The 15,005-nt window shown below is 36.8% G+C and overlaps 1 protein-coding gene across 1 annotated transcript in view; it reads right to left on the reverse strand.

Annotated features, from left to right (window-relative positions):
• Positions 1-15,005, reverse strand: part of LOC150089580 (TBC1 domain family member 19) — a 456,806-nt gene that overhangs the window by 242,294 nt on the left and 199,507 nt on the right. Inside the window, exon 11 of the mRNA XM_090390037.1 lies at positions 7,295-7,369. Coding sequence (XP_090246163.1) covers positions 7,295-7,369 — 75 coding nt within the window. The remainder of the gene's footprint in view (positions 1-7,294; positions 7,370-15,005) is intronic.

Here is a 15,005-nt window from a genome sequence, read left to right on the forward strand (position 1 = left end):
TCTGGATTTAAATTCTTTTAATTTATTTTTTTCTAAGGTCACTATTAGTTGGAAAATCCGATTGGTATTTACCATGGAGTGCGTTGAAGTTACTTTCTAAATTTCCTTTTTTTGGTATAGCTACGGAAGCACTGCAAATCAAACAACAACATTACAAAAAAGTATTCTAGCTCCCACTTGATGAAAATGATACGTTTTACTCTTTTCGTAGTATTCATTTCAAATCAAAAGGTATTAAATTAACATATAAGTACTGTCCAATTATTAAATATTAAGTAGCTAAATAAGAATTCGACACATACACGATGCTCTCCACAATGTAACTGCGTGAATTTTCACTAGACAAGCCTAGTGGCTGCGTGGCGACAAGAGTAGTCACGTGGTTCAGCTGATTTGTAATAAGCTTATGCAATGGGGCACAATAATAATAACATTTAGATTTTGACTAATCAATTTTTTATATATATTTAACGTTTGTCGTGATCGACTGAAATTAAAGCCCCGATCGACTTGTTGTCAACCTCTGGCTTAATTAATATGTACTGTAATATATATACTAATTGGTATTTCAGTTCACTTTTTTTTTTTGGTAGTAAAATTTAAAACAGTAAAAATGAAAGCAATTAATAACAAAGAACATGGCATGCATAAGTTGCAACAAGCACAATATGCACAAGTGAGATATGGAGTAATGAGTTTCTGTAAATTTATTTATGTTTTTTATGATTCAGTATTTCATGGAAGGGGAAACACATTTCACCATAATAACGTGAAAAGCCACAGAATTCCAGCTGTCAGTACCACAGCAAATGCAAGAAGATCGAGAAGACAGAAACCCGTTTATAATTGATTACACTAACAGAAAAGACCAATAAACCGGGAAGTGCAAATTGTTTTATGGTAGTGACCTCCAGAAATGTGCTTTAGAAAAATACCATGAAGACGATAACAACTAGCAAGTCAACAGCAGGGATTCACAAAAAAGGAATATAAACATTAAACAAAAAAGGAAACCCCATTAGTATGTTAGATGTAATTGAAAATTACATCTAACATACTAATGGGGTTTCCCCAGCAGAAAATCTCAAAAATAGTGTGCTATGTGAGATTTTACACAATTCTCAAACCGTGCTAGAGCAAAACCTTGTTGTAGAAGTACCGTGTTGTGCGAGGATTGCTGCAATTTATCAATCTTGTTAGAGTAAAACTGTGTTGTAGAGGTACCGGGTTATACGGGGGTTGACTGTATACTGATAATGTATGATATTATATGTATGTATATTATCAATATGCATATATTGATAATACTTACATATAATATCAATAAGCAGATACGAGTGAGAGAAAGAACTGAACCTTGGGGTACACCAGCATTAGTGCAGAAGTTAGAAGGCAGGGAGCCATCTATTATCAACTGCAGTGAGCAGTCAGAGAAAACTGGATATCCAATTATAAAAAATGGTTGGTAAACCATAAGATCGAAGCTTATTTAAAAAACCTTTATGTCAAACATGACTAAAAGCCTTTGAAATGTCAAGAGCAACTGCTTGAGTTTCAATGAACCTTTTCAGTGAATCTATTCAATAGATAGGTAACATAAACCAGAATATCACCAGTGGATTTAAAATGATGGAATCGATACTGGCGATCACTGATAACATGAAAAGTTTCTAGTTAGTTTAAGGGTTCATGGTTAGTTGATTTCTCCATTACTTTAGAAAGAGTAGAAGTGCAATGGGACAATAATTGCATGGGAGGGATTTGTCACCCTTCTTAGGAACTGGATATGAACAAATTTCCAAACAGAAGGAAAAACACCTTTGAAATAATAAAGTGAAAAAAAGGCAACACTGAACAGAAGTTCAGCAGCACAGGTTTCGAGAACAAGTAGAGAAATGCCATCAGGATCTGGAGCATTCTTACTATCAAGATTGATCAAAATCCTTCTGACATCCTTTTGACGAAAGATCACAGGAGGCACTGAATGGAATGCACTAGGAATGGTAGAAGGTGATTTACAAAGATTAACAATATACGAGTTAGAAGAAAAGTAAGATGCTAGCAGGTCAGCTTTATCTTTGGCTGAATTGGCAATAGGATCATATGGTTTTAACAGAGGTGGAAACAAAGATGGGCAAAAGTTGCAGCCATTAGCTTTTAAAAGAAACCATAGAATGCTAAACCCATTTGGACAAGAAGCAAGTTTTCTATCCTTAACCTGTTCGAAATCTAGTTGGGACTGATTAATATCTGCTTTATAATAGTTGTGAGCTTTAGTGTAGGCAGAAAATGAAGCTGGATATTTAAATACAAGCCAATTGTGATATGCAACATTCTTACCTTGAACTACCTTAGCACATTTATTGGAAAACCAAGGTTTAGATAAAGGATGAGATTTTAAGATGGAATGTGGAAAAAAAAACGATTTCATCTCTGCAAGAATAACTTCACTGACATGATCGGAGCAGCAAACACTGACATCTGAAAATTTGAAATAGTAATCCGACCAAGGAAAAGATGAAAAGAAATCTCGCTGACGTCCTATTTTACATTCTTGTAATGATAAACAATATGAAGTTGAGAATGGCCACAAGAGAAAGATTCCACTGCAGAAGTGACCATCACCAAGTTGTGATACGAGGTGTCTAGGGATCACTCAACTCGACTACGTGGTTATGATTGTCTGGTATTCTTAACATAAGTAACTGAACAAGCTGTGTGAGGCCATTAGTAATTGCAAAAGCCTCAGCATGTCGACCAGCTGGTCAACATACTGAGGTTGGTTGTCAGAGCTTTACTCTGGACACTAAACATTGTTCCACTGCTTTAAGCCTCCAATAGGCAAAGTGGTGGTATTGCACTGGTTGATGAGAGTCATCTACCCCCTACTATTGCCTGATAACACAGAGGGGCAGCATTCCTCTGTGCAGTGTGGCACCACACCTCGACCCCTGCTTACGTTTGTTCACACATGAATGGTCACCTCCACTATACTAGATTCTGTATTTCAGACCTTGCACATGGGAGTAACAGTCCCAACTCTGTTAAGTGGGTTACATGAGGGTTACTAACAGTCCCAACACTGTAAAACTGCATGTAGAGGATTTGGTTGTCATATACAGACCAGACTCTGCTGAAACTAGGTCCACTTTGCTTAACTGTCACACGAATATCAGTTCCCTCAGCGTTTTAGACTCCCAGGCAGAGTTGCAAACCACCTAAAATTCTGGACTAGTTCGCAGTTCATTTCAGTCAAGTATATCATCTGAAATAATTCCTATAGTTTCTTAGTTCGTTAATGATAGTAATAATATCACATTATAATAAAATATTACTATAAAATCTTATTTTAAATAAAAGTAAATTATATTAATAATATATTTTACACGTAGTAAAATCACATGTTAATCATTTGAAATTTGATTGAAAAAGGAGCAGAAATTACCAAACATTAACTCAGAATATTAATCTCTTCTTGTATTCAGTACTCATAAATGTATACAAGAGAATGTTTAATTTGGAAAGAAAATAATTATTCAAACAAAATTGTTACTATAATTTAATAATACTAAGTAAGGCAGATATTTCCAAATAATATAAAAAAATCACTGCAAATAATAACAATAAAACTTTAAGAACAGAAGAAACAAACATGAATTACAAGGGAAATGTTATTAGTTACTCAGATAATGGATATAAGGAATTAATGCATAAATAATTTTACTTTGAAAACTGATCATGAAATCTTAAAAACAATATAGATTACATAGGTAATTTGAAATTAATTATTTAATTTTAAAAATAAAATTTAAGCCATTATTAACCTTGAGTCAAAACAACTCCTCTTATCAATCAAAATGATCTTTGTCAAAAAGCATCTTTCTACACTTGCTTGTGTGGCAGAAACTGCGAAGATTATTTTGGCTAGCCGATAAAGCTCTGGGTGACTAATAAACTCCTTTGCTTTCCAATATCCTAAGACGTTTGTTTTTGTTGGTACCCTTTCGATGTTGTCAAAATTGGTCTCTTTTTCATTTCTTTTTCAAATAACAGCTTTTCGATGTCATCCATGGTTTCACACCCGTTACAATAATATATGCAATTTCATCTGAACTTTTTCTTTCAGGATTTTTTTCTCTAGATTGCAGCTGGCACAAGCTATCATATCATCATCATCATCCATTTTCAATCCCCTGCAGGATGAAGGCCTCTCCAGCAACTTTCCAGTTCCTTGTTTTGAGCACTGGCTATCCATTTACTACCCAAAAACTCATGAATTTCATCTATCTATCTCCGCCTTTGTCTTCCAGGTTTTCTTCTAGCTCCTCTTGGGTACCATTCTGTTATTTTCTTAGTCCATCTGTCATCATGTCTTCGAGCTATGTGTCCTGCCCAAGACCATTTTAGTTCTTTAGTTTTGATAAGAATGTCCTTTACTTGAGTTTGCTGCCTAATCCATGTGTTTCTCTTCTTATCTAACGATTTTAAATTTCCTACTGTCTTTGTCTAGTCTAATAAAGGAGGTGGTACTCTCATATATTTTCTTCAAAATCATAATATACGGGGTATATTATATCTATGCCTTGTCTTTCCAGTGCCCGAAACATTGCTTTATGCTGTATGGAGTCAAATGCCTTTTCATAATCCACAAATGCCAGGCATAATGGTGTTTTATATTCATTTGCTTTCTCCATTAGCTGTGATATTACGTGAAGGTGATCCACAGTTGAGAATCCTGTCCTAAAGCCAGCTTGCTCTTTTGGTTGATTCTCATCAAGTATTCTTTCTAATCTGTTAGTAATGACCCTTGTGAACAACTTGTAGATGTGGGATAACAAGCTAATTGGTCTATAATTTCCAATTTCTGATTTATCTCCTTTCTTATGCAGCAAAAATATGATTGCATTATTCCATTGCTCAGGCGTCACACCTTTTCTAATGCACTTTGTGAAGAGCCTTGCCAGTTTTTGTGTTATGTCTCTTCCTCCCAATTTTAACAACTCTACAGTAACTTCATCTTCCCCCTGGGATTTCTGATTCTTCATTTTCTTCAATGCATGTTCTACCTCATCAGGAAGAATATCGGGTATGTTGTATGTGTTGCTACTTTGCAATCCATCTTCTCCACTGCTGGCATCATTCCCTCACTCCTTGTATAATTCTCTATAGTAGTCTTCTGCTATTTGAATTATGCCTTCTCTGCTGTTTATAAGTACACCATTGCTATTCTTCAGTTTCAGTATCATTTGTCTTTCTGTATTACTGCTCATGGCTGCTGATTTAAATCCTTTGTTTTCCCTTAATTTTGTTCATAAATGTCTCATAAATGTTCCTTAGCTTTCTGTTTTTGGATATTAACTAGTAATATTTGGTACCTGGGGTCCAGATACATATAATCTAAAAAAAGTCTTGCTTTCCGTCAAATTTACTTCTCATAGCGCTTGAGAGGTTACAAAAAAAGATGACAATTCGTTTTCAATTTTTCTAACTTCCATTTTACATTTCATCCATATGTAGTAAAAATCAGAAATCAGTCATTGTGAGATGCTCTAACTGCAGCACTTCATATGCTACCCTAATGGGTTCCAAAACTTCTACAATATTTCAATCTTTTGCCACACACTGACTGACAGATGCAATTCCTTTATGGACATAGATAAATCAATGCAAAATTGTTTTAGCTCCACAAGACGTAACATATTAACGGTGGAATTCCATTCGATTTCGCAGTCTAGTATTGGCTTCCTACACTTTCCTTTTAATGTGTATAAGGATAGAAGGGGTTCACAGCTTTTTCACCACTGCTCGTGCTTTAGCCAAGGGAAGTTTCAGTATATCACGTTCAGAACATCTTTAACAGCCAACTGCAGAGAATGTGCACCACAACAAACAGATACCATAATACCCTGAGCATGTAGATCATGGAAATTTTTCTTAGATACATTTGTATCACTGGAATCTATAGTCTCTCAGATTCTTCAGTATCATTATCTTCCATATCGAGTTTTCCAGATTGTTTCCGAGCAAGTAATTTGAATGACCTTATCATATTAGCCATGTTGTCAAAGAATACACTTGTTCTAATTTAATTTCGAATTCTTTCAAGAAACTAGAAACTATTTTGCATAAATTACCGCTCATAGCCCGATCATTCAATTCTCGCAGCGCAAGTGTTTTTAGAACAATCTTATCACAATCAAAAAATTGCATATTTATTCCCAAAACTGACCTCTCAAATCAAGCTGCAGTATCTATTTTCAAAAAAATTATACTAATCTGCTCTTAAAAACAGCTGTAAATTTTTAATGCGAATGATTAGCTTATCTAATTATCTCATCAACTAATTATTTGGTGATTTATCTAAAGTTTACTACCAAGTCCCATAACAATTGGATCCAGTAATTTCGGAATCCAAAGTCTTCAAGCAGAAAAAATCGCATAGAGAGTGTCCCTTTCCACGTGCCCCACTGCAGAGCTTCTATTCAAATAACTCAGTAGGGACCCTGTGGCCCACCACAGGGTCCATCTGCAACTCGTTTCTTGGTCAAAGTGAAAAAAACTCTTTCCTTACTCCTGAGATGGGCTCCTAATGCAATGCAGTGCTTTTCATGTCTTCTTAGTAAACATTCTAGAAGCCTAGCCATGAAAAATGAAAAAAAGAAAGAGGAAGGCGTATATTTTTCCTACTCACTGGATTTCCCCATGAAAATTTTCCAAATTTTCTTTGACTCATAGGTGATGTTCAAACCAAAAATGGAACTACTTTTCCAAAAAAAAAAAAAGGTTGGTTCAGTTCGTGGTTCAGAAAAAAAAAAAAAAATCTGTTCAGTGGTTTTGGTTCGCAGTTCAGAAAAATGGGTGTGGTGCAATTTGGTTTGCAGCTCTGCTCCCAGGTAGCAAGTCCAGCTTGACATACCTGAGAGAATGTCCTGTGACAGCCTCAAGGACCACTTATATGGAGAAATTTTACTATTATTTATTTATTTTTACTCTTAACTATTTTTTCCCTGTGTTGCTTTCTTTTAAGGGTCAATATATGTGAATTTAAAAAAAAAAACAAAAAACCTGCAAACATCTTAAAACAGTGAGGATGAAATTTACTGATTCTTCAATATTTTTACATTGCTCGATGAGATATATTTATGGCAATAAAACAAAGTAATGTAAAAATATATTTTAAAAAAATTTATTAAAATCATGTTTACTATATCTAAAAATATCATATAGTATAGTAGAGATAAAGTATAAACTAAAATGAATACATAAAAACATTAAAATAGCAAATATTCATTACCTTAAAAATTAATTTGTCAATCATGAGTTCATGCTGAAAAACACAGGACTTTAAATGCTGATACTGAAGATAGTCCTGCAAAGAAAATATATTGCAATGTGTACCGTTCATAAGATAAAGGGTAATCAAACTTAAGGTTGAAACACTCTGTAGGATACACAGAATGATCCATATGCATACAAGCATGATACATAGAATGTAAACAATAAGCTAATGTGGAAATAAGAATGGCTAAAAAAATTCATATAATTATAGTGAATAGAAACGAATCAAACAACACTGGCATACCTTTTTTTTTTTTTAAATACAAATAGATAAACTTATACATAATTTTTAGGTGATGATTACAAATATGTAATCATCACCTAAAAAAAAAAAAAATTCTTTGTTGCATCATGTCAAATTTTTGCATAAAATGAAATAAAAACATAAGTATTTCAAATATTTAGTAGCCAATGCAGGATGTTAAGAACAAAACAAATGGTAAGTACACAGGTGCACAGCCATTTCACTAAATCCACAGTTCATCGTATTAATGATATTGATGAAGACATAAAATTTAATAACTAAGTTCACAGATGATGCAAAGGTTTCAGGGTGGTTAATCAACGTAATCAGGGTATGATACACTGCAATAATATCATATGCTGAGAAATGGTAACTAAAGTTTAACATTGACAAATGCAAGGTGGCATATTAGTAGAAGTAAGCTCAGATTAATGAACTAGCTGTCAGATATAAAGTTCTCTGAACAGTGCAGACAGGCTGCCACTGAAGCTCATGGGGTTTGTCAACAACATACAGTGAATTCTTCTGTTATTTGAGACACACTGGGACTAGTGCACTTTGGCCCGATTAAGCAGATGCCCCAATAATGCGAAGTTTCATGTAAATAGTTAAAAATACAGTTCATCACACTTTACAATTGGTTCACTGTACGATAAAATCACACAGACTCTCCATAATAAAATACTGTTCACCAAGTCACAAAGGAGATTAGGCAGGCAAAGGCAGATTATGAGAAATCCTTGGCAAAGGATGCAAAGAAAAACAGAAAAGAGTTCTTTACCTATTTAAACTCAAGAAGGAAAGGGATGAATCAGATTGGTCCACTGGATGTTGATGGTTCAACAGTTGAGGATCCAGCTCAGGTGGCTAACAATCTAAACGAGTATTTTGCATCTACATTCACACATGAGGAGTTATTCAGGAAGGGGAATGTCGTAGGTGAAGTAAACATTGGCAGTGAGCTAGATGATTTTCTAATAACTGAGAGGAAAGTGGAGGAGAAATTGTTGAGGATAAACATAAAAAAGGCACCCGGGGTGGATGGGATCTATCCAGTTATATTAAAGGAGGCAGCAAAGGAAGTAAGCAAACCCCTAGCCATAATTATGAGAGCTTCTTTGGACTCAGGGGAGGTACCCATGGACTGGAGATGTGCAAATGTAACCCCAATTCACAAAGGAGGATCAAAGGCTGACACAAGTAATTATAGACCTGTTAGTTTAACTTCGGTTCCAGGAAAATTAATGGAGGCACTGGTTAAAGAAGCACTGCAGGATCATCTGGACAAGAATTCAGTTATAGCTCAGACACAGCATGGGTTTGTTAAGGGCAGGTCTTGTCTGACCAATTTGATTGGATACTATGATGTAGTCACAAAAGAACTGGATGCAGGGAATAACTTTGATATTATATATTTGGATCTTAGAAAGGCTTTTGATACTGTTGCGATGGAAGACTGCTGCACAAATTGGAGAAGTGTGGCATTCGAGGCAAATTGCTGCTATGGATAAAGGGATGGTTGAGTGGCAGAAGACAGAGAGTGGTAATCAATGGACACTGCTCAACGTGGACTAATGTTATTAGTGGAGTTCCTCAGGGTTCAGTGTTGGGTCCATTGTTGTTTTCTGTATTTATAAATGATATTGATGATGGTGTATCAGGCTTAATGTCCAAGTTTGCAGACGATACAAAGGTTGGCAGGGTTGTTAAGGACACTACTGATACTATGCTGCTGCAACAGGATCTGGAAAGGTTGAGCAGATGGGCTGAGAGGTGGCAAATGAAGTTTAACATTGACAAATGTAAAGTACTACATATGGGAAACAGTAACCCCAGATCAACGTATCAACTCTGTGGTACTACGCTGACAGTGGTAGAGAATGAAAAGGACCTGGGGGTAATTGTGCAGGCAGATATGAAGTTCTCTGAGCAGTGCAGACGAGCTGCAAGAGTAGCTCATGGTGTCTTGTCAATGATATACAGGAATTTTTCTAGCAGGGACAGGGATGTGATTATTCCCTTGTATAAGGCATTGGTCAGGCCACACCTTGAGTACTGTATACAGGTCTGGAGGCCTCATTTCAAGAAGGATGTAGAGCTGCTGGAACGAGTACAGAGAAGGGCAACAAGATTAGTGAATGGAACAAAGGGTTGCTCTTACGAAGAAAGGCTTAAGTTTTGCAAATTACAGAGCCTGGAGACTAGGCATCGCCGAGGTGATCTGATAGAGGTGTACAAGGCTTTGAATGGCTTGAGCATGCTCAATGCCGATGGAATTCTTCCTCTTGCTCAGAATAATCACCTGAGAGGGCATAAATTCAAATTGAGGAAGGACGGATGTCGGATAGATGTGCGGAAATTCGCCTTTAGCCAGCGGGCAGTTGGTTTGTGGAATAGACTTCCATCGCTTGTTGTTGAAGTTGATAGCCTAAACAAATTTAAGGCTCAGCTGGACAGGTATTTCGAACGAATTGAGGGGTGAAATGGGAGTAGTGGTTGTTTTTTTTTTTTTTTTTTTTTTTCTTTTATTTTGGCTGATGCTGAATAAGCTTGCTTTCTTGCATCATATGCCTCTACTAATGCTAATGCTAATGCTATATGATATTAGTGGGAAGAAGAGTAGCCTTGTTCAGGCGAAGTTTTTATGGCTCAGGAAAATAGAGAAGTTTTTTCTGTTTTATTAACTTAAATTGGCGTATTAGCTTATTTTCTAGAGTAGCTTTATATTCCTAGTTACGATACTTAGTTTAAATTTTAACTTAGAAAGAGATTTTGTAGGTTATTACTTAGTATTGGTAAGGGTATCCAATCCACGTGTTTTACAAATTTTGCAGAGCCGATGAACGGGAAGTTTTTTAGCTATATTTAGCCACTTTACTGACTAATTGTTACATTAAATTATTTTCTATAAGTAGCTTATAGACCTAGTCAAGATCCTTGGTTTATTCTGAATTGAGATAGCAAGATTTTGGAAGTTAATTAATACTCAAGTGTTCGTAGATTTACCCTTCGTAACTTGCCGCCATTGTTATACAATACAACGTTGCATACCGAACTAGACAGTGTTGAAAACCACTGCCACTAAATGGCAGTGGTTTCCAACCTTTTTTTTTAATAATGGCACCCCTAAGTCATTTATTTTATTTTGGGGGATCCCTACTCAATTTTCTGCCCGTTAGATCCGATTTTCTCTCGGCATATACATACATAAAATATTAAAAAATATATAGAGGTACTAAGTAAACATGAATTACAGATTACCACAAAATTAAAAAGATACTGTACACCTTTTTATAATGAATTAAACATATAAATTAAAAAAATAATAATAATAAATTAATAATAATAAGTTTAAGTAACTTAAACCCAAAATAGGTGGCACCCATGGAATGTTGTTGTGGCACCCCGGTTGAAAACCACTGGTATAGTATATAATATTATCAATTAATCAGTAAAATTTATTAATCTTGTTGAACTTCATTGTCAATTAAATTGTACTTTTTAACTAAATACATATAACGTCTTAGATTTTACAAACGTAACATAATTAATTAATACATAACTGATACGGAAGTTATATAAAGAAACTCGAAGATAACACTTGATACTGAAAAAATATATATAGTGTTACAACTGCATTGGGATACAAGTTTAGGGTTATAATTTTTGTACTGAAATTGAAATTTAATTGAAATTGAATCGAAATCATGTGCTGTGGCTCAGGAGAGAACTGATGGGGGCAGTTACCCTCTGAATCACAGCCTTTTAAAATATATTGCTTGCTTGATGTTTGTGGAGCAATCAGGTACGGGACATGATATTGCCAAGGGGGGGATGTCTCTGTCTGTATGCGCAATGTAATGAGTGAGAAAATGAGGTGACAACCCAGCATTGTTATGGGGCAATATGAGAGGTTGAAGAACAAGGTGGATACCCTGGAAGGATCTAAATTGAGGGCCCATCAAGCTGTCAGCTGCCCATATCAACGCTACAGCTTGCACTTGATCATCACGCACCACAGCGGCAATCCCCATGGCAGAATGCACTGGACCCACAGGAACTAATAGTTGTTGGTGACTCTACTGTCAGGGAAACGGGGAACATGCCATGTAAAAAGGATAGGTGGAACAGGACCAGGGTATGTTTGCCAGGGGCAAAGGTTGATGACGTAGAGTGGATATCATCTTTTAAGGGCACAAAAGGTGATATAGTTGTACATGTTGGCACTAATGATATTAAGAGTAGGAGACCGGTGGAATTACTTAAAAAGTACATGTCACTGTTGAAAAAAAGCCGTGAATTAGGGTTGAATTTGAAAGTCTCTGCAATTCTGCCCAGACACCGATAGGAGGGAGTATATGATGAGAACCATGTCGATCAATTTGGCCCTGGAAAGATTGTGCAAGGTTCAAGGGGTAGAATTTTTTTCAGCCTGGTCTGTACTTGTTAATAGGAGGACTGCTTCTACAGGGATGGGATACATTTAAATAGAAAGGGTGCAACAATATTTGCTGATGCTATCGAGGCAGTGTTAAGTGGGTCGAAAAACTGCTAGCTTTGGGAGATTCAAGAACTAATAGATTAACAGTAGCCACTGGCAGAAGTGATTCTTGCACTGCTTTTATTGGAATGAGAAGCAGCCTGAAAATCAAGATGCAGGGTATTTCAGAGACTGCTGGGAGTCATTGCGGTACAAGTAAACACCTGGGTAGTGTTAGGGTAGCTAAGAATACGAACAGGTGCATGTATACTTGCATGTACACCAATGGTAAATAAATTTGATGAATTTGAGGTATTTCTCAAAACATTAAAGGCAGATATTGTTCGGATATCAGAGATGTGGTGTCACACAGATATAAGGAATGCAGTACTGGAATTTGGGAAGTGCAATATGTACAGAAAGGATAGACAGGACATGAAGAGAGGAGGGGTTATGCTGTTAGTTAAGAAACACAAAATCCAAGGAAGTGAAGCCAGTCGACATCGCTGGACAGTGCAGTGTCGAGTCAGTTTGGTGTGACATAAGCATTGGAAGATCAAAATTGAGAGTAGGAATGTGTTATAGGCCTAATGACTCAGATGATGTTGTTGTTATTTGGTTTTTAGGAGAATTAGCAACTAAGGCCATATTGCTCTGGGAATATGCGGTGGTCATTCCCTGACCTTTCCGAATCCTCCATATTTGGTGGTGACGGGCTCGAACCCCGGTCTAATCAAGAAGTGTGTGCTACACACTGCTGCTCCTTCCCACCTGGCTACAGGGGCGCCAGACTCAGATAAGTATAATAAGAAACTGTACAGGGAAATATAGTGGGCCAGTAAATCAGAGAGTCTTATAATGGGGGATTTTAATTTCTCAGATATTGACTGGAATTTGTGGGTTGGTCACTCACACACTAGAAAGGCTTTTGTGGATTTATTGAATTATTGTTTTCTACATCAGCATGTTTGGGAGGCAACTAGAGGGAGTAATACTCTTGATCTGATTATCAGTAGTTATTCTTCATGCATTAAGAATCTGCAGATAAAGGACCCACTAAGTGGCAGTGATCACAGTGTGCTGAAGTGGGATTTACTCAAAGAGGAAACTACCATCAGGGGTAAAGGGAAGGGATTTTGCTTTTGTAAAGGCGACTACGGTGGTCTGAGACAATATTTAAATTCTATACGGTGAGACCAACTGATGATGTTACCAACAGCAAATTCAAAAGGGGAAGCATTCAAAGAATTAATCTTGGAAGCTATTAGGCTTTACATAACAACTAAGAAATATTGTTCAAAATTTAGGCCTAAATGGATGTCAGATGAACTAATGAGACATATCTCAGAGAAGAAAAATACATGGGATACATATAAATTAATGGGTGACATGGTAGCTTATGATAGTTATAAGCTGGTCTGTAATTAAGTCACAAAGGAGATTAGGCAGGCAAAGGTATAACAATTATTACGAGAAATCCTGGCAAGGGATGCAAAGAAAAACAGCAAAGAGTTCTTTACTTATGTAAACTCTAGAAGGAAGGAGATGAATCAGATTGTTCCACTTGATATTGATGGGTCAAACTGTTGATGATCCTGCTCATGTAGCTAACAAACTAAATGAATATTTTGCATCGACATTCACAAATGAGGAGTTATTCAGCGAGGGGAATGCCAGAGGTGTATTCAACTCTAGCAGTAAGCTACAGAATCTTGAAATAACTGGGAGTAAAGTGGAGGAGAAACTGTTGAAGATAAACACAAGAAAGGCACCTGGGGTGGATGGGATCTATCCAGTTGTATTAAAGGAGGCAGCAAAGGAAGTAAGCAAACCCTTAGCCATAATTATGAGAGCTTCCTTGGACTCAGGGGAGGTACCCATAGACTGGAAATGTGCAAATGTGACCCCAATTCACAAAGGAGGATCAAAGGCTGACACAAGTAATTATAGATCTGTGAGCTTAACTTCTGTTCCAGGAAAATTAATGGAGGCACTGGTTAAAGAAGCACTGCAGGATCATTTAGACAAGACTTCAGTTATAGCTCGGACACAGCATGGTTCTGTTAAGGGGAAGTCTTGCCTGACCAATTTGATTGGATACTATGATGCAGTCACAAAAGCAAAAGAACTGGATGCAGAGAATAGCTTTGATATTATATACTTGGATCTTAGAAAGGCTTTTGATACTGTTGCACATGGAAGACTGCTACACAAATTAGAGCAGTGTGACATTGGAGGCAAATTGCTGCTATGGATAAAGGGGTGGTTGAGGGGGAGAAGACAGAGAGTGGTAATCAATGGACACTGCTCATCGGGGACTAATGTTATTAGTGGAGTCCCTCAGGGCTCAGTGTTGGGTCCATTATTGTTTTCTGTATTTATAAATGATATCGATGATGGTATATCAAGCTTAATGTCCAAGTTTGCAGACGATACAAAGGTTGGCAGGGTTGTCAAGGACACTACTGACACTATGCTGCTGCAACAGGATCTGGAAAGGTTGAGCAGATGGGCTGAGAGGTGGCAAATGAAGTTTAACATTACATTTGTCAAAGTACTACACATGGGAAATAGCAACCCCAGAGCAATGTATCAACTCTGTGGTACTACACTGACAGTGGTAGAGAATGAAAGGGACTTGGGGGTGGTTGTGCAGGCAGATATGAAGTTCTCTGAGCAGTGCAGACGGGTGCAAGAGTAGCTCATGGAGTATTGTCAATGATATACAGGAATTTTTCCAGCAGGGATAAGGAGGTGATTATGCCCTTGTATAAGGCAATGGTCAGGCCACACCTAGAGTACTGTATACAGGTCTGGAGGCCTCATTTCAAGAAGGATGTAGAGCTGCTGGAACGAGTGCAGAGAAGGGCAACAAGATTAGTGAATGGAACAAAGGGGTGATCTTACGAAGAAAGGCTTAAATTTTGCAAATTACAGTGTCTG

Source organism: Mastigoproctus giganteus, chromosome 2, assembly GCF_048544385.1.
Source record: "Mastigoproctus giganteus isolate SK-2022 chromosome 2, ASM4854438v1, whole genome shotgun sequence".
Lineage (NCBI taxonomy): Eukaryota > Metazoa > Arthropoda > Arachnida > Uropygi > Thelyphonidae > Mastigoproctus > Mastigoproctus giganteus.